The following is a 26,035-nucleotide window of genomic DNA, read 5'->3' as shown; positions in this document are numbered from 1 at the left end:
TTTCCCCGTGATGTTGCTTTTAGAGCAACAACCAGATTGCAGCTTGTGCATTCGGATGTTTGTGGGCCCATGCAGACACAGTCATTGGGTGGTTGTTACTATTTTGTAACATTTATTGATGACTTTACACGTTTGTGCTGGGTCTACTGCTTGAAAAAGAAGTCAGAAGTGTATGATGCATTTTTGGCTTTCAGTGCACTTGTGGAAACTCAGTCTGGTTGCAAGATTAAGACTCTCCGTTCGGACCGAGGGGGGGAATACATGTCCTCTATGCTGAATTCTTATTTGCAGCAGAAGGGCATTATCCATCAGTACACTACTGCATATACTCCACAGCAGAATGGGGTAGCAGAGAGGAAAAATCGGTCACTCATGGAGATGGCCAGATGTATGCTGAAGGCAAAGAGTTTGCCTCATAGTTTTTGGATGGAAACCGTCATGTGCGCTTGCCACATTTTGAACAGATGCCCTACCAAGGCCTTGAAAACCGTCACACCTTTTGAGGCTTGGCACAGCCGCAAACCTTCTGTTGGCCACTTCCGTACTTTTGGGTGTCTTGCATATGCCCATATTCCATAGGTACTTCGAAAGAAGTTGGACAACAAGGCTGTAAAATGCATCTTTATGGGATATAGCAGCGAAAGCAAAGGCTACAGACTCTATGATCCCGTGACCAAGAAGGTTTTTGTCAGCAGGGATGTTGTATTTGATGAAAAATCAGAATTATCCTTGGCTGGTTTTGATACATATCAGGCTGCCCGTGATGTCTTTGAAGGGCTGCTGCCCATCACATTTGGTGATTCAGCTGGTACTTCAGCAAATGAACCTAATGTTCAGCCAGCTGCTCCTATGGAACATGCAGTAAATCAGCACATTGCTGAAACTGAAATTCAGCAGGAACTTGTACACAGTCAGGAAGCAAGACAGGTGCCTAGATGGTACACGCAGACTATGAGAGATAGTCATTTGGAAACACCCTTGGCTGGTCGTACTCGAAGGCAAACTCGACTGCATGATTCAGCACATTCCATGGAGTTTGTTATGGCAGCATGTACTCATGATAATGAGGAGCCTGAATGTTTTGAGGATGCACGACATAGTGTGCATTGGATGGCAGCCATGCAAGCTGAATTGGATTCTATTCATAAGAATCATACTTGGGATTTGGTGTCTTTGCCAGTTGGCAAGCGTGCCATTGGTACGAAATGGGTCTACAAATTGAAAAGGAATGCAGATGGATCCATAGATAAGTACAAGGCACGGCTAGTAGCTAAAGGCTACGCACAGAAAAAGGGCATTGACTATGAGGAGACCTTTGCTCCTACCTCCCGTATGACGACCATTCGGTCTATGATTGCCTTGGCTGCACATTTTGGTTGGAAAGTGCATCAGCTGGATATAAAGACTGCATTCTTACATGGGGAACTTCAGGAAGAAGTGTATGTACAGCAGCCCATTGGTTTTGCAGTTGAAGGCTCAGAAAATTTAGTATGCAAGCTGAAAAAAGCTCTATATGGTTTGAAACAAGCTCCACGAGCTTGGTACGCAAAGATAGATGCCTTCTTGCTTAGTCAGGGGTTTGTAAACAGCCCATCTGAGTCTACCCTTTATGTACATAAAGAGGGGGGATCCATGCTGATTTTGTGTCTATATGTAGACGACCTTTTGCTCACTGGAACACGTGCTGATCAGATTTCAGCATTCAAAAATAATTTACAGCAAACTTTTGACATGTCTGACTTGGGTATTTTGCACTATTACTTGGGCATCCAGTTTGTACATGATGCTAGAGGCATTGGATTATGTCAGTCAAGGTACATTGGGCAACTTCTTGAGAAGTTTGGCTTACAGGATTGCAAGCCAGTTTGTACACCCATGGAACCTGGGCTCAAACTGTCATTACATGATGACAGTGATTTGTTTGATATCCATACTTATGCTCCAGCAGTGGGATGTCTCATCTATCTATGCCACACTCGGCCAGACATACAGTTTGCCGTTTCAGTTTTGAGCAGGTACATGCATCAGCCTCGTATGTCGCATTGGCAAGCTGTGAAGCGTGTGTTTCGTTACTTGCAGGGTACTAGAGCTCTTGGATTGCTTTATGCCAAGGGGGGACCACTGCAGTTACATGCTTACAGTGACTCTGATTGGGCTGGTGATTTTGATACTCGTCACTCCACTAGTGGCAATTGTTTCTTTCTTGGCTCGTCATGCATTTCTTGGCTTAGCAAGAAACAATCCACTGTTGCCACGTCGTCATGTGAAGTTGAGTACAAGGCAGCCTTCACTACTGCAGTTGAGTGCGTATGGCTTAGACGCTTACTTGCTGATTTGGATGTATCTGTTACGGAGCCTACTCCTTTATATACTGACAGTCAGAGTGCCATTGCAGTGGCACGGAACCCTGTGTTTCATGCTCGCACGAAACACATAGAGATTCACTACCACTTTGTCAGAGAGAGGCTACATGCAGGTGATATCAGCCTTGTCTACTGTCCTACCACCAGCAATGTGGCAGACATCTTCACCAAAGCTCTTCCACGAGACAAATTTGAAGCATTTCGCGATGCTTTGAATTTGACGCCCTTTGGTGGCGGATGATCCTTGTACACTTGATCACTCTTCACTCCAGGGGGGTTTGTTGGGTATCTCACACGCCTTACTTACGCCTACGCTCATATGGGAGTGTGCGGGTGATCACTAGGACACTGGGGCACTTTTTACTCTCGGTAGGAGAGGTTTTTTCCCCCAGATTATGTGTACTATTTTGTATGTGCTTGTGGTGCACACTGACGGGCACTTACTGTGTTTGGGTGTGAACAGCCCCTTATAACTCTAAGGTATAAGGGTTATCATTTGTACTTTCAGCTTACACTCTATTTCAGTACTATTGCATTGGGTGTCGTGCTCAACTCTGTCTCTCACTCTCACACTGTCTACTGCACTTCAGCTGCACCTCGATCCTCTCCCATCTGACACATGCTACATAGGTCAAGATATTAAAATCTGCTTCTTCATTGATGAGAGCATCGACACTGCGCTCTCTTTTTTGCGGTGAGTTTGACCCTAAGATAAGCAAGCGGTACTATGTCTTTATCTTCCAGGTCTTGGCTTATAAGTTTAAGTCTTCTGATACATGTCTTTGAGTCTCCAACTGCACAACCAGGCGTGGATTCTCTACTGATGTCTTGGGTCGTCTGTGCAGTGCCGTTCAAGGTCCATCGATCGTCACGACTGTCATGTTTAGTCATCCTCGCAGTTGTAGCTTGATGTTGTTGCATTTTACTTTGACTAGATGCAGTCCGAATGCAACATATACATGTTTTTGTGGTGTGGCTTTTTTGCCCTTGTTGGCTAGATTGGCCCATTGAGGTTCTAGGGTCTCTGTTTGTCTTTGTTCGGGTATGGGCTTTTAGTTGTTGTTTTGTAAGTGAGAATCTATGGTTGTACAGAGTCATTACTACACTAGGATCTAATTTGGAGGACCTATCATGGCACGCTTTCTCTCTCTAGTCTACTTGGGGGAGATGCGGAGGGGGTAGAGCCCCCTCTGCGAGGGTCTGGGGGCATTTCCCCCTGGCCTGTAGGGCCGTTATGCTAAACACCATGGACGATTTGAAGGACCGTTCGTAGCCAAGTTTTTAACTACTTGCTCTAGATTTCATCCCAGTAATAGATCTATGATATGTTTTTGGCGCTATATAATATCTAGGTCGGTTTCAGGGGTTAGATGTGTAAAATTTGTATTCTGTTTACCTGTCCGATTTTGATAGTTTTCTGTCCGATTCTCAAGAGTTCGATTATCAGAATCGGATGTCCTATTTTGGATTGGTCAGATCGGTTGATCGGACGCGGTCCGAGTCCAAGTGGTTTGTGGTCCGATTCTAGTTGTCCGATTTTCGTACATCGGATTCTGGTAGTCCGATTTTGGGAGTCTGATATGACATGTGTCCGATTTTAGATGGTCCGATTTCTATGTCCGATTATGGGATGTTCAATCGGATAGGATGGGTTGGCCCGAGTTCGAAAATGAGACTATTCAATTCTGGGAATCGGACCGTCCGAGTCCGATTCCGGGAATCAAACTTTGGTAAGAGTGTCCGATTCTTGCGGACGAGTTTCCAGGGATGACGAAAATCAACTCGATGCTAATGATTTTGGTTATGAGGGGTCACACAAACTTCCAGAATGTAAGAACAGATCCTAATGAAGGATTGTACATACCTAGAATAGCAAATAAACTCCAAAATACAAATCGGAAAACAAATCAAACCCTCTTGCCCTGTTATGACAACAAAAACCTTAATGCTTGTTTTCTTTTTTTTTTCTTTGTTTTTCCTACCCGAATGCATTCAAATCACAAAGCAAACACCTACACTACTCCAACCTACTTTTCCAAATCCAAAAAACTAAATTTTACTTGCTAAGGAGATCGAATACCTCTTTGAACTCCCTCGCTTCCTACCTATCTGTCTCAAGCATCAGTTCGAGGAGAATCCTAGTTCAATGCTTGATTCGGAGCGCGCAAGCACCCAAGGCTTGAATCCGTTGGTTTCGGCAACGGAACCAAAATATAGAGGCAAGCTTAACCGCCAAGATCCACGGACCGCTTATTGTTTCAAGAGTTTCAAGCCAAGCACTAATGGCTACCTCTCACGACACCCTATCTCTCTCTTGAGTGTATTGAGCTTACCTCCATACCTAATCGAGTTGCCTCCTCTCTCGAGTACTTTGGTAGCTCCATGATCCAAGTGCAATCTTCAAGCAAGCTCGATCCTCAAGCTGCACGCTCTAAGCTTCATTGCCGCAAGCAAGACAAAAGAAGAGAAGAGAAGAGAAGAAGAGAGGAGAAGATGGAGAGCTTCTTCACCACGGTCCCTCACCCTCATACACTCACTCCCGCACACTCTCACACTCTCTCTCAAGCACAAGGTCAAGCAAGCAAGAAGAAAAAAAAAGAAGAGAGCTACTTTTGGTCACACACAAGAATGAGCTTCTTCATTTACTTTTTGTCTTTTATACAAAACTCTAACCCTAATTCCCTTTGGGTGGTCATCTCCTTTTTGGTCATTCCTCCAACCCTTCTTCTCTTCTTCCCTATTGGCATGTCTTCAACCCATGTCTCTAATCATTTACAATCTGCACGGGTGAGAGCCTGGCTCTCTTTTACAAAAGTATCGACTTGCGCTTTTTCTTGTGTGCCTCTCTCCTTGATTTAGGAATTTTTTACACTTCTTGTGTTTCCAGATTTTTCATGGCACGCATTCGTCTTCCATTTCACTTTTGCCTTGGTCTTGTCTTCTGCTTTAGATTTTCCGGACTTTCCACCTTGTTCATTTGAGGGTTAATAGATGGGTCGACCTGTCCGATCTGTCCTAGCCAGTCTGACCTGTCGGATCCGGGTTGAAGGTCTTTGATGGCTTCACTGTGTCGGTCACCTGTTCCCATCTGAGGTCAAAATAACTGTTTGGTGACCGTTTTGTGCACTTTTCCTTCTGTTTTCTTCAATGTCTCTCTCTTCTGTACCATCTAGTCTCGTCCAACAGCTTTTTTCTCTTCTCTCTCTCCACAAAGTCTCTTTCTTCTCCCCTAGCCCTTCTCTCTCTCTCCCTCTCTCTCTCTCATATGACATACACAATGTGACAAGGTAGCCACCTTCTCTCTCTCATTCACACATATATATATAAATTTGAAATCTCTCTCTCTCTCTCTTTCTTTCTATGTCCCTCCCTCTCTCTCTCTCTCTCTCTCTCTTCCCCCTCCCCCCCCCCCCCCAAAACCCAATCCTCCTCTCTCTCACTTGTCTCACCAACTCTACACTCTATAACACTCTCCCTCTATAAAACCTCTCCCCCTCCCCCATCTCATTCATCCTTTCTAGTATCTACTCACTTGACTCTTGAGCTTCCTACACTCTCTTTTGCACTTACTTTTGATCAGACGTAGCATCGGACGTAGATCCAAGATTTATTAGTCTGATTAGTACTGTACTAGTATATGACAATAGTAATCGGATGCCATTGGACATGACAACCTTGGGTAGTGGTGTGCAATGTAGACAGTGGTTGTAGCAAGACAGTGGTGCATTGGGTGCCGTGTTTCCAAGTTGGAGATGTTGCTGGGAGAGAGTGGGGGCACGATTGGAGGCATTTGGTGTTGTGGGGAGTTTAGGCGACTAGGGTGGTGGCATTGATGTTGCAAGTAGCAACACTGTATATGTGCAGCCATGGTCGGAGTTGGCATAGGCAGCACACAATAGCGAGTAGGGTAGGGTGACCGTGTAGTTGGATAGGGCGGTGGCGCAGTGCATAGATGGCTTGCAAGGGGTAACGATAGGATGTGGCTGATTGTTGGGCGGTCTTTGATGGACAGTAGCTCTGTAGGCAGCATTAGTAGCACATCAACTAGGCAGATTTTGGGCGGTGCTTTGGGCAGAGACACCCTTTACCCGTAGTTTGCGTTTTTGTGTTTCTACATTTTGCGTTTAGGGTTTGCTTTTAGGGTTTGCAGCCCCAAAAAGAGGCGCCATCCTAGACTGACTGTGCCTATTTATAGGCCACTCTCTCATTCATTCCTTACGGCTGATTCATTCAGTTCGTTACCTCTTCTCTCCGGCCTCTCCACTACCCTCACACCTCTTCTAGAGGACATTGCGGTTCGTGGTTCGTGGTTATCTTCATCATCTTCCTTGTGCTACGACATCCTTGTTCCCTTGTATCACATTCACTCCACGATTCAGAACTACATCATTCCATTCATCAGAGTTTCTTCTCTCTTCTCTTCTCTTCTCCATGTTTGCAGAGTTTACTCCGTGTTTCTCCCCGCAAACCCTATTGTCTCGCTGGTACATCATCTTTTGACATGGTATTAGAGCTGGACCTGCTCACCTAGCAGCAAAGATCCTCCACTCTAGTGAAGGCAAAGACCGGTGGCGGGTTCGGCATCCACTTCTCTTCTTCTTCCGCTGCATCAAAATCTCATTTTGCAGATTTCAGGTGTTTCAGCTTGCTGTCCATACCCCGTTCGCGAAGGACATCTCAGCCGAAGCTGTCCATTGCTGTCTACATCAGTTGGCGCCTAATTTCCAGCCCTCTTTACGCAGTTTGGAGCCGATTTCAATCAGGCGATTGCTGTTCCTGTGCCGATCTGCTGCCGTAGAGCCTGCCACATCATCATAGTCCTGCTGCCTACGTTTTTAGTCTTTCTTTCTCCTGCAGGCTGTCCTGCCTACGTTTTTAGTATTTCTCTCTCCTGCAAGCTGTCCTGCTTGCGTTTTTAGTCTTTCTCTTACATGCTACCTGCGTTTTTAGTCTTTCTCTCTTGCAGGCTGTCCTGCTTGCATTTTTAGTCTCTCTCTCTTCTCACCTGCATTTTTCTACTGGTTGCAACCTCTTACTGCTGGTCACATCCTTCTCCCACTGGTAACTCACTTCTAGCCCTTCCACTACCCTCCCACCCCTTGAGGCGGACATTGCGGTTCGTGCTTCACACTGCCCTCACACCCCTTGAGGCGGACATTGCGGTTCGTGGTTCATGGTGGTGGTTGACCTCTTCCTTCTTCAGCAAGGCGCACTGGTACCATGGCGTCTCCCTCGACAGATTGCCCTTCTACTGGGTGTTCTTGTTGCGGCACGAACGGTCATTCCATCGAAGACTGTCGATATCGACCTTTGCTCTCCACCCCTTCGGAGTACATGTGTCTTCCACAAGGCACTCCTTGTGCCACCTCTCCTTTTTGGGCCACAGAGATCGTTCTGCATTTACTATCAGAGTACTATGCTCAAGGCAATAAGACGCATCCGATGCACACTAAGTCCTTTCGAACACATGGAGGATCATTTGGCGCTATGATCTCCTGGAGATTGTCGCAATGCCAATAGCAGTTTTTTTCCACTTATTTTCAGGTACACTGGCTTCCACGACCTACGGATCTATAGTCCGCTCCATTGAGAGACAGTGATTGTTTGATACCGTCTCCTCGTCAGTCTACTCCTTCGAGAGACAGTGGCTGCTCGACTCCTTCCTCTTCTTCAGCTACCCAATTTTCTCCATTGAGAGACAAAGACTATTGCCCACCTCTTACTCATTCTGAGCCCCACCCTTTCTCACCCTCGACTACTCAGGTTCGAGAGGCTACCTCTGGGAGCTCTTTGGCACCCTAGATACCTTCCTCGGCACGATCGGCGGCACTTGCTTTGTTATCAGACATTTCGGAGTTCGTGATCCATGAGTTTTTGGATTCCCTATCTACTTCAGAGGGGGATGTTATTTCTTTGCCCTCAGAGGGGGCATCAGACATCTACTTCTTTGACTTCAACGGGGGCCCCTCCACCTCCCACCTCAAAGGGGGCACCTACTTCACATGAAGTTCTTCACCCATCCTCTACTTTCTTGGGGTGGCTGTCTTTGACCAGTCATCTCTTCTACTAATACTCAAGATCTTCAAGTACCACCTAGATCGGGACCTCCGCGGTTCAGCCGCGACTTGGTGTCGAGGCCTTCGTATTCCTTCCAGCATGGATGCACGGAGCTAGTGGCTTCTTTCCCGAGGTTGTGTTTTGGGTTCTCCAATTTACTCTGTCTATTGGTCTTTACTGCAGGTTTTCTTTTCAGTGGAAATCTTGGATCTTAGGGATCCTCTACATCTTCTTCCTCCTCTACATCTTCTTGCCTTGGTCACTTGGTTAGCATGCAGCCACCTCCCGAGATTGAGTACGGGCATATCCTTATGGTTCTTGGCACCACACAAAGTCCGACATTCCTCCTATGCATTGCATGTTTTCATCATCTTTGTACTAGAGCGCTTGGGCAAGTGAACAATTTTCCCATGAGGGACACTGTCAAAGTGGCACCTGTTGCATGAGCATTCTTCAGCATGTAGCATTGTATCTCCACCTCCCTTTTCTCTTGTTTCCCTTTTTGGGCTTGAGAGGGGTGTTGAGAAACCCCTCACCCTTCACGCACAGTTTGCGTTTTTGCGCTTCTGCATTTTGAATTTAGGGTTTACAACCCCGAAAAGGGACGCCATCCTAAACTGACTGTGCCTATTTATAGGCCCCTTCTCTCATTCATTTCTTATGGTTGATTGATTCAGTCCGTCACCTCTTCTCTTCAGCCTGTCCACTACCCTCACACCCCTTCAGAAGGACATTGCGGTTCGTGATTCGTGGCTGTCTTCATCATCTTCCTTGTGCTACGGCACCCTTGTTCCCTGGTATCACATTCACTCCATGATTTAGAACTTCATCATTCCATTCGTAAGAGTTTCTTCTCTCTTCTCTTCTCTTCTCCATGTTTGCTGAGTTCACTCTGTGTCCCTCCCTGCAAACCCTACTGTCTCGCTGGTACACCATCTTTTGACACTAACCTCTACCTCAATTGGAGCCAATTAACTCTATTAGTAACTCTAAATAGAGGGATACAACTTATTACTTCAGTTGAGCTCACACTATAAACTAAATAACTAAAACATTGGGCATTGCCTATATAATTGGAAAATTTAAACATAAATATTACTTGTTTTAACATGACAGTGGCTACCCATGAGATAGTGTGACAAGGCATTATTCATTGAACATTATTATAGTTTACAAACCATAAATGTCTTAGCTTCAACAATGAGTCGTAAACATGACGAGAGGTTGAGACAAAATGTAAATCCAAGACTCTAAGTCACAAGGAATTTCGAAGATCCAATTTCATTTATAAGATTGAAAACATGTACAATGTGTTATACTTATTGTGTTCCTCATAAGTTCTACTATGGACGCTCCCTTATCCACGAGCACTTTTTTATCTTCTAGCTAGAGAAGGCTAGAGAAGGGTTTTTCCCCTGTATGAACACTTGTTAGTGGGTGTGGTACTTAGTACCTTAGGGATTGTACTTTGATATCATTCTCACATAGTGGACGTGACATTCTAGCACTCTCTTTTCTCTTGTTGTTAACTTGTTCAATGCAAGAGAGAGCGAGAGAGAGTGTGTGTGTATACATGCTACTGAACCTTAACCTAATAGTTATATCAAAGCTATTCTTTTAGCTACCGCCACCATCGCTTAAGCCGTCGGAGCCTTGAGCTCGACTGCTCTCTTCCTAACCGGCTGACCTGCATGTTGCTACCCAATAGTTCCTGCGATCTCATTGTCAACATGCATCTCGTAAGCTGCCGCTAGCACTACCACCATTGTGTCTCACACTTGGCCACTTAGTTGCAGCTCCGGCTTGTTTGGCAGCACGCTTTAGTCCTCTCAGATTAGTTGCCTGCTGCTGGTCAAAAAACCTGATTCCTCTTGCATGTTCGATCTGCTCCAAATAATTGCTAATCGCCTGCTTGCTTGTCTCTTGCATGTTGACAACTTGTCGCTAACTTGTTGTATATTAGATAGTCAGCGCTTCACGTCACGAAACTGTTGTTGTTTATTCTGCCTGTGCCTGACACTTTTCTTTGAACTCCCAACAAGCAACGCATGTTATGAGCCTCAGGCAATGGGCCCCGTTAGCTCCTACATGTCACACAACTGTCTCGGATGCAATTTGTTTTCTATCTGATGGGTTGCGCTAGACCGATTCGTCAATCCTTACCATGTCAATCCTCGCCAAACACTGATTTGAACAACACGTGATTGTTTTGGATAAACAATTCTGCCTAACACATTTTTAAATCATTTTCAAACCTAATAATTAATTAGTTCATCTCCACTGACGCTTATTTATGCGCAACTCCCATTGAGGCACAAATTTGGGGATTTCTGGCATCAATTTCCTCAAATTTGTTGAAAAATTTTGGATTTTTGGCTTGAAAACCCCAAACCTCACCAAAACGTTGGGGATTTTGCATTTGGTGCTAAAAAATTGCTCGATTATGTGCCAAAAATTTGGGGCTTTTTACATTCAAGCTCAAATTTCACAAAATTTTAGCAACTACATTTGAAGCTTTTTGAAATTTCCCTAAATTCATTGATATTGAGGTCAATTACACATTTTGCATCAACATTTGTGGACATTGGAGCCTTTTCAAGTGCAAAATATTCATTGCCACCATCATTTTTGTGACAAATTGCAAGTTTTTGGCCTTTTCTTTGCTTAGTTATTGTGTTGCCCCTGCATTTGCACTTTGGACAGCAGCTAGCCACAAAATCCAGAAATTTGCAGCAAGCAATGATATGGCAAAATGATTTGCTCAATATGTTTGGAGACTCCAACATATTTGGTGGTGCTAATTATCCTATGTGGGCATACATGATAAAGCATGTTCTTGTTGCCAAGTAGCTTTGGGGTTATGTATATGGTGTAGAGGTTAGGCTTGTAGGCTCAGCTACAGAGAATGCTACAACTTATAGGTTCTTCTAGCTTATCCACTGTCACCAATGGATCTTCCGCTCTAGCTCCTTTTGCACCTCCCACAGGAGATCATTTGAGATGGGATGGGCATGATGCCCAAGCTCATACTTTGATTGCACTCTTGTGCAAGAGACATGTTATCTTGCATATTCGGTCATGCACATCGGCCTAGGATGCTTGGGATAAACTTGCTTCATTATATTAGGTGCGCAATGAGGCTCATGTAGCCCATTGGTGCAAGCAACTTGAGATGGAGCACATAACAGAGGGCGATTTTTTGGATGCATACATTATATGTATCAAGGATATCATGGAGCGACTTGCTAATATTGATGAAATTATTCCGAATGCCTCTCTTGTATCTATGGTCTTGGCTGGTCTACTTGATACTTACCAAAGTTTTGCAACTATACTCCACTTGCAAAAGGAGATACCAATGTATACACATTTGATGCGTTGGTATCAGTGTTATTGCAAGAAGAGCATTTGCAGCCAGCCATTAATCAAGCATAAGTATGGACAATCAAGATTGAATCGCTCTAACATAAGTATGGACAATCAAGCATTTGCAGCCAGCCATCAAAACAAAGGGAAATCATGGCAGCCCTCAAACCTAAAAAGTAAAGGCAAACCTGCCTCTTCCATGGACTCCACAAGCACCAAGGATGATGGTTCTAAGAAATAGAGATGCAATAATTGCAGAGAAAAGGGGCATGTTATTGAAGAATGCAAAAAGAGGACGGCAAGTGAAAAGAGGAAGTGAGATCGAGCATGAGTATTGCTGAAAATTCAGCAAATAGGAAGGACACTATTGTACATTTAGCAGGCTTGGACATTGGTTAGTCTTATGCTTTTGTTGTGCATTGTTCGTATAATCCTTATTCATATAAACATGGTCTTTCAGTGGCTGAAAATTGCAGCACATGGTATTTTGAGAGCAGAGGTTCCAACCACAAAACGTCCTTTCAAAACTTGTTTGTATCATATGCAAATGTACAAAAGGAGGGATCCATTGTATGTGCAAACAATGTTTCCTATGCAATCGAAGGCATTGCTCAAATTCCCACTATTGTAGTACGTGGGAAAACTATTAAGCTTGAAAAGGTATTGTATGTGCCATGCATAAAGAAAAAATTACTTTTAATTTCATCGATTGCACGTGTTGGTTTTGTGGTTAAGTTCCACATGGATTGATGCAGTGTCTATGACTGTAGTAATGCAAATGTCCTCATTGTGAGCATCAGAGGATGCATTATAGGTTGATGCTACCATTGTGGATGACATTAAGTTATGGCATGCTTGGTTTGGTCATTTTAATTATGGAAGTTCACTTTGCCTAAAAAGCAAAAATTTGATACTTGATCTCCCTCTATTGTTAGAAGCATCTACTCACAATGTATGTGAAAGTTGTGTGCTTGCCTAAATGCATTGTGCTTTGTTTCCCAAATGTGGATCTATGCATGCTGATTAGAAATTATACCTTGTGCATACTAATGTTTGTGGACCCATGCGTGTCAAATCCATTGAAGGATACTTCGTAGTTTGTTACCTTCATTGAAGACATGACCCGTCATTGTTGGGCATATGCTTTGAGACATCAATAAGCGTTTGTATACTTTTAAACCTTCTTGGCCTTGGCTGAAAATGGCAATGGATGCAAGCTAATTACACTATGTGCTGATTGAGGGGGGGAATACATGTCACCAGATTTTAACTCTTTTTTGGTTGAAAGGGGCATTATATGTCAATGTACTACACCTTACACATCTTAACAAAATGTTGTGACTGAAAGAAAAAATCGCACTTTAATGGAAATGGCATGTTGTATATTGTCATGCAATAAGCTGCCCCCAAAGTTTTGGCTTGATGCTATTATGTGTGTAATGTATGTGCTAAATCGTCGCCCCACTAAAGGATTGGCTGAATGTATGCCCTATGAGGCTTGGAATGGCCAAAAACTAGTGTTGTCACATTTATTGGTTACAGTGTAGAAAGTAAAGGCTACTGCTTATACCAACCCCCCACCAATAATATTTTTGTTAGTAAAGATGTGGTATTTGCTGAACATGCTCGTCAGCCCTTCATGGACTGCAAAAATTAGCCCAATGTGGGGCCTATGGACATGTTTGATAGTTTGTTGCCATTATTTCAGCAAAGTGTACTTGATTTTGGTTAGTTTCAGCAAGCTATTGAGGGTTTACAGCAGCAAACACGTGCTGAACAGCAGCTTGATTTTTAGCCCATCGATTAAGACATTGTTGATCATGAAGTGGCTGATGAGAGGGCTGCTATTCGGGAAGCTAAAACAGTCCCTAAATGGCTGTTAGATACATTGTGGGGCAGCAAACAGTCCGTTCGACTTCCTGGTAGAACTAAAGCTGTCACTCGCTATACATAGGGTAACTTGATTGCCCATGCACTCATAGCTATTGTATGCAATGAGGAATGTATCTCTTTACACGATGTATTGCAAAATGAACATTGGATAGTAGCCATGCAATAAGAAATGGACTCTATTCATATAAATAGCACATGGGAGTTATGTGACTTGCCTGTTGGCAAGCATACTATATGCACAAAGTGGGTTTACAAATTAAAACGTAGATTTGATGGTAGCATTGATTGCTACAAGGCACATCTTATTGCAAAAGGGTCTACAGAACAATATGGGATTGACTATAATGAGATGTTTACACCCACTTCACCTATGACCACCATTCGCAATGTCATAGCTTTGGTTGCTCATTATGATTGGTATGTATATCAAGTGGATGTGAAGATTGTTTTTTTGAATGGTGATCTTTATGAGGAGATTTATGTCACTCAACCTCTTGGCTTTGGTAAAAAAGGATTAGAAAGCAAAATATGCCGTTTGCATGCATAAGGCTCTCTATGGTTAAAGTAGGTACCTAGGGCATGGTATGAAAAGCACATGAGGAGATTTATGCCACTCAACCCTGTGGCTTTGTTTAAAAAGGGTTAGAAAGCAAAGTATGACGTTTGGATAAGGCTCTCTATGGTTAAAGCAGGCATCTAGGGCATAGTATGAAATGCATACTTAATTGCTCTTTGCTTTAGTAATTCACACATTGAAAGCACACTTTATGTCCGCAAAGATGGGGATAACCTCTTGATTTTCATTCTTTACGTGGATGACATATTGTTGATTGGACCTCATGAGAGATAGATTTCAGCCTTAAAAGATGAATTGGAGCATACTTTTGATGTGACCGATCTTTGTACTTGCATTACTATATTGCATATAGTTAATTGCAGTTGAGGGGGGCATTATTTTGCAATAGTCTAAATACATTGGATAGCTTCTTGAGCGATTTTAGATGCAAGAGTGCAAGCCTATCTCTACTCCCGTTGAGATAGGCCACAAGTTTACACTTGAGGATGCATGAGAACCATTTGATGGTTCTCTTTATCAACAAGCTATTGGCTATTTATTGTGTTTGTGTAATACACATCTGGATATTTAGTTTGGGATTTCTCAGTTGGTACGCTTTATGCACAACCCTTGTACTCCACATTGGTAAGCAATTAAATGCGTCTTTCATTATCTCAAAGGCACTCAGACATTGGGCCTTTTTAATCTCAAAGCAACTCAGACATTGGGTCTTTTTTATCCTAAAGGAACTTCTCTTTGCTTGCATGCTTTCATAGACAGCGATTGGGCTAGTTCTTTTGACAGGAGGGTATCGACTAGTGGTTGAGCAAGAAGCAATCTACAATGGCCACATCTGGTTGTGCAACTGAATATATGGTAGTATTTACATCTACATTGGAATGTGTATGGCTCAGACACCGTATGGTCAATCTTAGTGTGGGATAGTAGTCAACGATTCCTATCTATACTATTAGACAAAGTGCCATGGCAGTTACGAGGAGTCTAGTTTTTCATGCTTGCACCAAGGACATTGCGGTGCATTATAATTATGTTAGAGAGATGCTCCATGCAGGGAAGATTGACTTGGTTTATATCCCTACATAGGACAACTTGACAGATGCGTTTATAAAAGCTCTATTTAGGGAGAAGTTTGAAGCCTTTCACAAGGCTTTAGACTTGATATCATTTGGGGATTGATTTGCCTATTCCTTTTACACATTCACATCATTCACTCGAGGGGGGACCTGTTACACTCATGGTGTTTGTTACACTTATCATATTTGTAACCAGCCTTCCTCCTCGGATAGGGTGGTAAATAATTTGATTAAGCACTATTTACAGCAAATAACAAATTCACAAAACTGAAAAGTACACTACCATATAATCTTGGACATTTGACACCTTGTTGGTCCCAAAACTGGCGCCCCTTTCGGTGTTTATTTAACTTAATTGAAGAAGAAGATGTAGAATGGGATTCTCCCAATCCCTTTCGGTATTCCAACTCCCCTTGCTGTTCAAAATGACCACCAAGTCTTTAATTTGATTTGCCCCTTGATTCGGAAAATTGATTGGCCTTCACTCGCTTTGATGGAGATGGAAAATGCCCGAAATTCAATTATTTGCTGGTCCCTCTGCTTGAATAGGCTAAAAACAGCTTCAGTCCTGTTGAATCCAAGTCTTGAAGCTTTCAATTTTTGTCACGCTTCTTGAGGCTATTGCTAAACCCTAATTTTTGTTGCAAATTAGGGTTTATAGCAGAGAAATCTGAAATTTCTCAGCCTCTGGTGATCTCAATGCTACAATCTTTGGAGCAAGGTTGTAGAAAGGCTGGGAGATGAGAGAGAATGCTGAGGAGAGAGAAAATTCAGACTTTCTTCGCGAAGAACTGAAGAAAATTTGTCATTTACTGCTCGTGCCCTGTCTCAACAGCCTGCAGATGCTGTCACTTGCTATTGATTGGTATTCTCTTGCCCTTGGCTGTCTTAGAAGGGCCTCCAATGGCTGCAAATCAAACTAGCAACATCTTCTCTCTCTCTCTCTTGCAGGCTGAATACACTAAAAATGCCTCTCTCCAGTTTCTAAAGACGTTTTTCAGTCTTGCATGGGCATTTTGACAAGTGGTAGCCTTTTCAAATGGTTTTTCTAGCATTATCCACAATTAAATATTAATTTTCAGTCTTTAAATATTGAAAATTAATCTAATAATTATTTCAGTATCTTGAAAAATAATCTGAGTGGCCAATAATTAAATTGGCTAGGCAACTTCCGTTCCTGAGTGTCTCTGCGTCATCTTTGACCATCAAATTGGCATTAGGTACCATTAAACGCCACTTCTCTAGTGTCACCAATTGACACTTATGGCCAAATGAATGACCTAGCCCAACAACGGGCACTAGATACCACCAAGCACCTGTGTGGCATAACTTATAGCAACTTTTACCTTTGACATCCCATGATTTCCTCGGGTCCCAGGCTCGTAAATTTACTCTAATTCTAATTATAGCTCACATGTACAACATTTACTTAACCATGTGATTAAAATTTAATCCACATGTTAAGTGAGGTTTCAAAAATACATGTCCTCATGACAATATTCCTCCTAAGTTTTGGTGTGAGTGCTTCCTTATCCGCAATCACTTTTTGCCTTCTAGTTGTGTGTGTGCGTGCGTATGCTGCTGAACTCTAACCTAAAATAATGGATTGACGAAATGAGCTAGCTGTAATGATGAATCATGGTTCATGATATGGTAAGTCACTAGTGTCTAGTGGCAAGCAAAAAAAGTGCCAAGTGGCTAAGACAAGTGCCCACAATATGACAATGCATTTTTACTCAAGATGATTGATCTTGTCATGGTTGGAGAAAAGAAATATGGGAGGTTTAGGTACTTGTATCATAGGCTAGTGCCTTCTAATAATCTTCTTCAAAGGGTTTGATTCCATGTTCGTTGGTTCTAATGGGTGCAGTGCACCTTAGGTCAATTGCTATTCTAGCAATGTAGTTTATCTGTGACATTGCGGACATGAGGTTAGACATAGGTACCAATGCACATTTTGGGCTGTTTTGCTTCCCATGTTACTATGGCATGGAGGCTCCATTCTTAGAATGAGGAGGGAAAGCAACAACATTAAATACATGTCGGATTAGAAACTTTTCATAATTTTGAGACAAACACTCCACAAATGATTCAGAGATACTCTAAAGGTGTCACTCTAAAGATCATGTTGCATTGGGAAAAACAAAATGGAAAGGGCACCACATATTGAGGCCATCCGCTACTACAAAACTAGTACATGCTGAAAAGAAAAGGAGCCAAATAAGGTAAGGATTAAACCATACATCTAGATAACAACATTAAATATAGGTCAAATTAGAAACTTTTCATAATTCCAAGACAAACACTCCATAAATGATTCAGAGATACTCTAAAGGTCATGTTGCGTTGGGAAAGACAAAATGAAATGGGCACTATATATTGAGACCATCCTCTATTGCAAAACTAGTATATGCTACAAAAAAAGGGCCAAATAAGGTAAGGATTAAGCCATACATCTAGACACAGCCTAAAATACATATGAAGAAAGAGCTAGGGCAAACAAAAGTGTTAGTGGCGTGAATCAAGGTGTCAAGCCAATAATATTAGGGTTCGCACTAGTCATGTATTGCTATCATTAATTGGGTGCATTAATCCCTAAATAGTTCTCGTTAAAACAGCCCCAAAAAGCATCTGATGCTGATTATAAAAATTAAATGGCTTTATTTTGAAGTTTGAATAGCAGAACAAATGCACCAAAATCCTATATAAATAGAGTCAATTGTTAGTGCATTGTTTTGTCCTCATGGCAAAGAATTGCTGAATGACCAACAACTCATCTAGATGTTGTATGGGCAGCAATGTGATAGTAGTAGGCTGATGGTTGAAGGCTTGATGTAAGAATGATCAGGAACGATCATGCATGTTACATTTTACCCGATATGCAGGCCTAACTAATACGCTTTATAGGCGCCTCAAGGGTGGGCAATGAAGACAACATTTTAGATTTCTGTAGGCAAAGTAAACTAGCAAGTTGTAGATAATCAAAATGTGCATGCAAAAGTTTTGTGTTTGAAACAACATGCGAATCTGTGATTGCACATGCCGCATTTTCCATAATGATCGAGCTTGTGCAAGCCACGACACATTAAACCAGATGGAACAATTGTATTACCGCACAATTAGCATCAATTAACACAATTTTACTAACTTCTTTAACATGATAAGAGGAGTCATTAGAGATGTAAAGCTTTGATAAGAATCAATAAGATTATTGAGAATACTTTGCACAAGTTAATTGTCTAGCAAAATTGTTATCTGCAGCAATTAACTGCATCTTAAGATTTTTAACTTTGTTTGAAAATGGTCCATAAAGTCACCTTCATCCATGTATCCCAAGCATCTTCAGTTGTCTTGCATGAGTGCATATGTGGGGTTGTGTTACATGTAACATGTATGGCAATCAACGTCTGAGCCATTCAAGCTAGTCTGTTGATTAGAAGGTAGTGGTGCTTTAGTGTTAAGTCAAATGAATTGGAACTTGCAACATCCTAACGTCACATGTTTCTATTGCACTTGCAACTTCCATAGCCACAATAGGATACAATCAATTCCATACACAATGTTTCACAATCCTTTTGTAACCAATACATGATGCATACCATAAGTCCACTCAATGGATACTTGATTCCATTGGACTTCTTTGTGATAACCAACATATGGAATACTTAATCATTGTCAACCATGAATATTGGCTGCACTTGATGTGAAAGTTGTTTGTATAGAGGAAAATCTACACAAAACCAACATGTGCAAAATAAACACTATGGGGAATTTGGTAAAATAGTACAAAATAGCTTGTGCTGTACTAGCAGTAGTGCAAATGGAGCCCAAAGCAAATTTGAAAACAAAATATGAAAATACCATGCCCTATGGGCTTTCCCACAGTATTAATCAACCTACAAATACTCTCTCGAATCTTGTGCCAATTAGAGGAGATGAATAGGAGGGTCTTGACAACTCTCTATAAGGACTTAAATTTGCTCTTATACAAAATGTTGGATTTAGGATTGCAAGGATGCACACACTACTTGGAAAGAAGAAGCTTGAGACCATACAACACAGTGTGTATTCTATAGTATCAACTAGAAGATTTATAGAACTAAATTTTCCCTAGAGTCAATGGGCAGATTTTCTAGCTTTGCGTTCCACTCCCATCCCATTCCCATACCATCCCAGTCCCATCCCCATATTAGAGCTGGCTCCCCTTTCACGGTAATAGGGGATAGCAATTCCTGCCCGTGTCTCCGTTCCCGTTCCTGTTCCCATCCCCAAAACCTGTTCCATGTTACAATGGCAGATTTACAAAGCTAGGGTTAAAAATCTTCAAGTGTGGGACAAAAGTGCCATGGTGATCCTAAGTGCGTTCACATAGATCACTACTGAGAATATGGTAACAATAGGGTGTGTTCAATTTTAATGCAAGCTTGCACATGTAGCCAAGACACTAGATTTGAAATAGGTGTATTATGGAGTAATCTTTTTACTATTGACCCTTAAGTTGATACAAACGAGTAAAACGAAGAGGGAATAATTGAAATCCACCAATTTGAAAGAGTATGGCTTTGTGATTATTAAATGGAAACTTGGTAGACCATCTCTATAAGAATAGGGGCTATTTCTAATCATCCAATGTTGTGTTGTTAGAGTGTCTCTTGACTCTTGGTCAACAACAATGTCATCTACAATATCTTCATTCTTGGCCAAGAAGCAAAAGTATTCATTTGGTCTATACAGTGAATCTCCCCTATCCAAATCTCTAGACTATAGTCATGGGGTTAGAGACCGTTGGAAGCTTATCTAAACCATCATGTCTCTATGCCTCTCCAGATGCTGCATCCAAACATAGGGCTTGTGCTACATATTCAGATATATCCAAGAAGACATTTGAAAAAGGCAGTGGCTCTTATCCATGTAATTCAGCCTTATTCCTTCACTTGTAGAATATTACAAACTACACTAGTGCAATACAAGCATAGGTTAAGGCCTTACGCCATCAGCCTGCTACTCTCACATTGCTGCCCATACCACACATCTGGAGGAGCTGCTGGTCATTCAACAGCTGATTGCCATCTTCTACTTACTGCTGCCCACCTAGAGGACATCGTGCAATGAATGGAGCATCACACACAGCTGCTGCCACATCAATCACCTACTACCACCACCAGTTGCTACCTTTCCAGCTGCCTTTTGCGGGCTGCCAGCTCCTATGTAGGCCACCCTCAGCTGGTGACATCTCTTACAGCCTGATGATGTGATAGATGACTTACTGCTGCTGCATTTTGCTGCTATAGAGTCCAGCTAGCTGCTGTTGAGACATTCCAAACGGTCATCTCCATTGTCCAGCTTGTGTTTTGCAGTCTGTGCAGGCTTCACTACTCTTGTGATTTGTAACTTTAGGAGACTAATGTCTTAATGTCTGTGTGTGAGTGTGTATGTGAGTTCAATTACATGGTATCTCGTACTGCCCAACCGACATGTCAACAGATTTTTAATGATTTCCTTCAGCTGCAACATGTGCAAGTGGACTTGCTTTTCCTTGTTTCAGATGGCTATTATTATAAGGAGTCCCACAGGTGGATTCTTTTCAACATTGAGAGGTATAAGAAAAGTGTGTGCAGGTATGTTGTTTGGGGGCTGTGCATTTGTCTTTCCATGTGTCTGCACGAACATTTCATTTCAGTTTTTTGAGTGGAGCATTTGCATTTATCTTTTGGTACATGACAAGATTTTAGTATTCTCATTCTTTGCATGTTGTTAATGTGCACTTCTTAGCTTGTAGATTTGCCATCTTGCCAAATAGAGGATGTTTCAAAAATTGTTCTTATGCTTCTTTGTTTCTCATGTCTGGTAAAGTGATTTATTTCAATTTGTTTTCATGGTTGACTTCTCTGTCAATCACAGGTTGGATTTCTTGCCGAAGCACAGTTGGAGGGATGCCCTTTAGATATGTTAATTTCAGTGGTACTGTCTGAACCTAGCCTTCTTAATGTGAACCTTAGGGAGGATGATTGTTCTGCCTGACATTTTGCAGCTATCAGTAAAGTATCATGCAAATTATGTCATATTTACCATAGGATTTTTTTCTGCAGGCCACCTCAGAGTTCACAGATACGCGATTACGCAGTCACATTTTAACAGTTCTGAAAAGTTCACAAGCAGCTTGGCAAAAGCAGAGTCCTCTCTCCACCACTCCATCAGCTCTACCTTTTGACAGGCTTCGAGCTTGTGCTGCTACGTACAGATCTGAGCTTTTTGATATCCTTGCTGACTGTGAGCACAAAAGGCATCCAGGGACAGCATTGTTGCTAAAAGCCAAGGACCTACGTTGGCCTCTTCTAGCTGTTGTTGCTTCTTGTTTCTCAGATACTACTCCTGTATCGTGCTTGACGGTGTGGCTGGAGATTACAGCTGCCAGGTATGACCTTTTGGGAACAAATCATAAACATAAGACTGCCCATCCTATAAAATTGAATAAGTATTGACAATAGGTTCCCCTGGGCACCACATTTCTAGACAAAGGGCAGGTATCCAAGCAAAACTTCTGAAATCTTTTTGTGTAGAAGCCTCGTAGTGCTTTGAGCTATAGGTGCTTCTGACTTGAACCACCATAGTCAAATCTGGAGTATCCAATTGTTCTTTGATCTGTCACAACTTTTTGAGATTGTGTCCCAAGTTATGCATGTCATCTGCTTCCCTTTGGTGTTGAGGTTTGTGTTTCCTCAGTACTTGCAAAGACTTTGTTCAGATGTCCATAGTGGGATCCTCACTGCTTGAAAATACAAAAATGTTATTAACGGAATGCAATCAGGTTTTTTGTGGAAGTGAAGACTTCATTCAGATATCCATGGTGGGAATCTTCATGGCTTGAAAATACAACAATGTCATTAAGGGAATACCATCAGTTTTTGGTGAAAGTTGTGTCAATCCCTGTCCCTTGCGTTAGATGCAGGGAGCATGAGAAGACTTAGGGGCATTGCATATGGGATTGCCCAAGGGCTCAAGAGGTACGTAGGGGAGCCCTTAGGATGGTGTTTACTGCACTACAAACTCTTATGATTGCTATGTTGGGGATGGTTGCTTGGGTCACATATTAGAGGCACAACTTGTGTATATGATGATGTACAGGGGTGCCATGCAGACTCATGCCTATCTTATTTCAGGGCAGCTTGTGAGCAGGACTATGATGCCAGATTTCTCACAAACATTGTGCACTCAGGGGCATTGACATAGATGGGAGCTCATAGCTAGCATTCTTGCTTGGTACATATGGACAGCCAAATGTAGCGAGGCTATTGATATTTTGGACATATCTACTGCAGAGACACTCTGTTGGATTAGGACACAGATTATGCATACTCAATACAAGGCAGGTTGGAGACTATGAGGAGGAGAGATACTTTTCTCAGAAAATGGGATTCTGGCACATTTTTTATTTTCCAGATCCCCATGGTCTGGTATTATACACTTCCCAACTGGCTATTCATTCAAGCTTTGTAATAGACTTCCCCTTGTTACATATTCCTTGATATGGAAGTCCCTTATAGGGTTGCTTTGTATTTTTCTTTTCAACTTGTTTTACTTTAGTCTGCAAAAAAGCCTGTCTTTGCGTATCTTTTGAGCTTATTTCTTAAGATGAGATTGCTATTGAGATCAGTCCTATTAACATAGTTTCTAGAAACGACATTTCAAACCTGCTGAAATGGGATGGCTGTTTCTGGAGACTTTTGTTTCTTGTTGGAAACGATGCCATGGGGAGGTCGGGTGATGGGCAGGATAAACCCCCCCTTCTGGCTGTGTTTTTATTGTCATTGCTCATTTCACTTCTTGCATGCACATTTTGGACTGCTGCATCTGCTTGAACTGCTTGTAACCTGCCCCAACTGCTGTATACCAGCCCATGGCGACCTCAGTAACGTTGAAATCTCTCTTCACGAAAGATAAGCTTCAGCTGTGAACATTCAGCCTGTTTTCCTACAAATTTCAGACCTGAATTTCTGCAAATTTCGGTGAGTTATACGAAATTTTGTCTTGCCAGCCATGTGTGCATTATTTCAGCCTTGTGTGCCTTTTGTTTGTGACCATTCAGCTTGTTTTCCTGCAGATTTCAGACCTGAATTTCTGCAATTTTCAGCCAAGATACAAGAAATTTTTAGTCTTGCCAGCCATGTGTGCACTATTTTAGGCTTTTGTGTCTTTTGTTTGATATTTGGGCAACTTACAGCCAACAATTACCATGGTCCAACATCCTAATTGGTACCATATTACTCTTTTAAACTCGTATGAGGGGTAAGGTGGATTGCAAATGCATTTATTGTGGCATGGTGAAAATAGGGTGTCACTACGGTCAAAGACCATCTTGCTAATGCGTTGAGAAGGGACACACCTCCATGCGCAAACATGGCAACAGATGTGAAGCTTTCTCTTGATCTATGGAGGAGGCAACGGCTTGGTCTTCTCGTAGTTCATGCAGAACAAGATCAAGACTTAGCCACAACTTAGCAAGAGGGTAACACAAGTGCAGTTGGACCATCAAAGAAAAGTAGGGTTGCATCAACACGTGTTGCAAGTGCCTCCATTTTAGCTCGAGTCTTTGAGTCACGTGCAACGAGGACTCCTTTGCCTCTGCTTGATGTTTCAGTTGCTTCTAGAGATTCATTACAGAGGGCTAGCATATAGGTTGCTATGCCAAATAAAGCCATAGCTGAGGCAACTTGAGAGTTGATGAGATTGCTCATTAGGTGTGCCATTCCCTTCCACATGGCTAAAATAGAGCAATGAAAGCAAACCATAAAAGCCATCGGCCACATTGCATGCAAACAGGAGGGACCATCCTCAAAAGCACTATGCACAGAAAAGCTTAGGAAGGAGAAGGCATGCAGAGGTTCAATTAGAGCCATTGAAAGATGCAAGGAAAAAGTATAGGTTGAAGTCTTGTTTGATGGATGGCTTGACATTGTAGGAGAAACATGTATAATATCATGGTCTCGTGCTATAAGGTCACTATGTTTGTGAAGGAAACTTGTGTATTAATCTAGTGAGAAAGAACCAAATATACCTTATGCATATAGCTTTTATTTAAAGCTTGTCGATGTAGCTCTTTGGCTTTCCTAACTCTATGAACCAAGATCAATTGCAAATCCTCATCGGTGATGTCACCGATGTGGTTAGAAGAATCTCTTGCCATGTCGGAACGTTGTGGAGTTGGTAGTGGATGTCATTCATGCTCAATTCTATGCATAGGGTCTTTTGGGGACGGAATTAGTGTAGACGTGTTTGAAATCATTTGACCTATTGTGGTTCGTGGCTCTTGAGAAGAGCTTTTAGATCAAGGTCTAGGTTTCTTCAAAGAGAACCTAGTTGTAATGCTATGTGAAGAAATACCCCCAACACAGGAACTCGAATATAATCGTACGACAATAGCACAAAATGATAAAAGAACACAGTTAGGGTTAGGGTAACTTAGAGACAATGAATATAGTGAATAAGAATCTAAATGAATTTGAATAGAATACAATGCTTATGTAGCAAACACATTATGAAGGAATACTAATTCCCGAACTCTAGTGTCTTGAGGACCGGGGTAGATAGTATGAGCTAGAGAGAGTCTCGAGTTAAAGAATTTTCTCTAATTTGCTGCTCATCTCTTCTCCCTCAGTGATCTGATTTTCTCGGCCCTAATTTACTATTATAGACCTAATTTTAGTAGAATTTAGGAATTACTTATATGTCTCAAGAAGCATGCCATTAAAATCTCAGTCAGATAACAAGGGGATTTGCTAGAAATTTGAGATATTATAAGAGATTTGAGAAAGCTCATCTACAGCTAGGGTAACTCGCTTGCAAGTATAGAAGATCCAATTTGTGTTGGCATGTGCTTAAATCAAGGGGAAAATTTGGAAAAATTGATGCTAGTCAATGTTTGACAGTTGAATTGCAGGATTTTGTCTCTTGCTTCTTCTCTCTCATCTAGACTTAATACATGTGCCACTTTTTTTTTTCTCCGATAAAATGTGGCTGATTATATTACTCAAAAAAACTGATTACAATAGAGTGCTCATGCTCAACAGACTAGCTGGAGCTGATGCAAAGTAGGGGATGTAAAAAGGGCTAGGGGACTACGGATGGAGCCAGTCCACCAAGGTCACTGGACGCACCTAATTTGAGGACCCCTAGGTGTTGTGCTGTGATTGTGAGTGTTTAATTCTACTATAGCTGAAACACTTGCATCTATCCACAGAGCAGATGTTGATGTTATTGGCTTGGAGACTTATGGAAGAAGAGCCCATGCCATAAAAAGAGAGTACTAGGTGCTTTCTGCATTGGGTACAAAAACTGAAGTTCCGGTGCCCAAGGTGTACTGTATGTGTAATTGGCTTTAATGGGTCTTATCCGCGAAAGATTTTGAAACATCCCCTTTTTCGAAATCCCTACTTCAAGGAGGAAGCCTTCTAAAACTGCTTCTGACGGACGGAGCAAGTTATCGCAAAGGGAGCCACGGTGGAATTTCAAAAAGGAGTTGTAAAGCTGCATCCACGACGGAAATGCTGCATTCACGATGCCTCCTAAGAAAGCCCAAGGCGCAGCCGCCGCAGGAGGATCGTCTCCTAGCATCCACGTGGACATCTCACCCCAAGCCCAGGTTTTCCTTCCTAATTTTTTTATTTTGTATTGTTATAATTCAATTGTGTAAGGATAATTGTTGGAAA

The 26,035-nt window shown here is 42.1% G+C and overlaps 1 protein-coding gene across 1 annotated transcript in view; it reads left to right on the top strand.

Annotated features, from left to right (window-relative positions):
- Positions 1-26,035, top strand: part of LOC148039768 (spatacsin carboxy-terminus protein) — a 151,449-nt gene that overhangs the window by 93,227 nt on the left and 32,187 nt on the right. The window contains exons 15-16 of the mRNA XM_087693879.1: positions 21,231-21,290; positions 21,419-21,744. Of these exons, the coding sequence (XP_087550005.1) occupies positions 21,231-21,290; positions 21,419-21,744 (386 nt within the window). The remainder of the gene's footprint in view (positions 1-21,230; positions 21,291-21,418; positions 21,745-26,035) is intronic.

This window comes from Lygodium microphyllum, chromosome 2, assembly GCF_053477565.2.
Source record: "Lygodium microphyllum isolate KBCC chromosome 2, Lygodium_microphyllum_v1.1.10, whole genome shotgun sequence".
Classification (NCBI taxonomy): Eukaryota; Viridiplantae; Streptophyta; class Polypodiopsida; order Schizaeales; family Lygodiaceae; genus Lygodium; species Lygodium microphyllum.
This window is presented reverse-complemented; position numbering and strand designations above follow the sequence as displayed.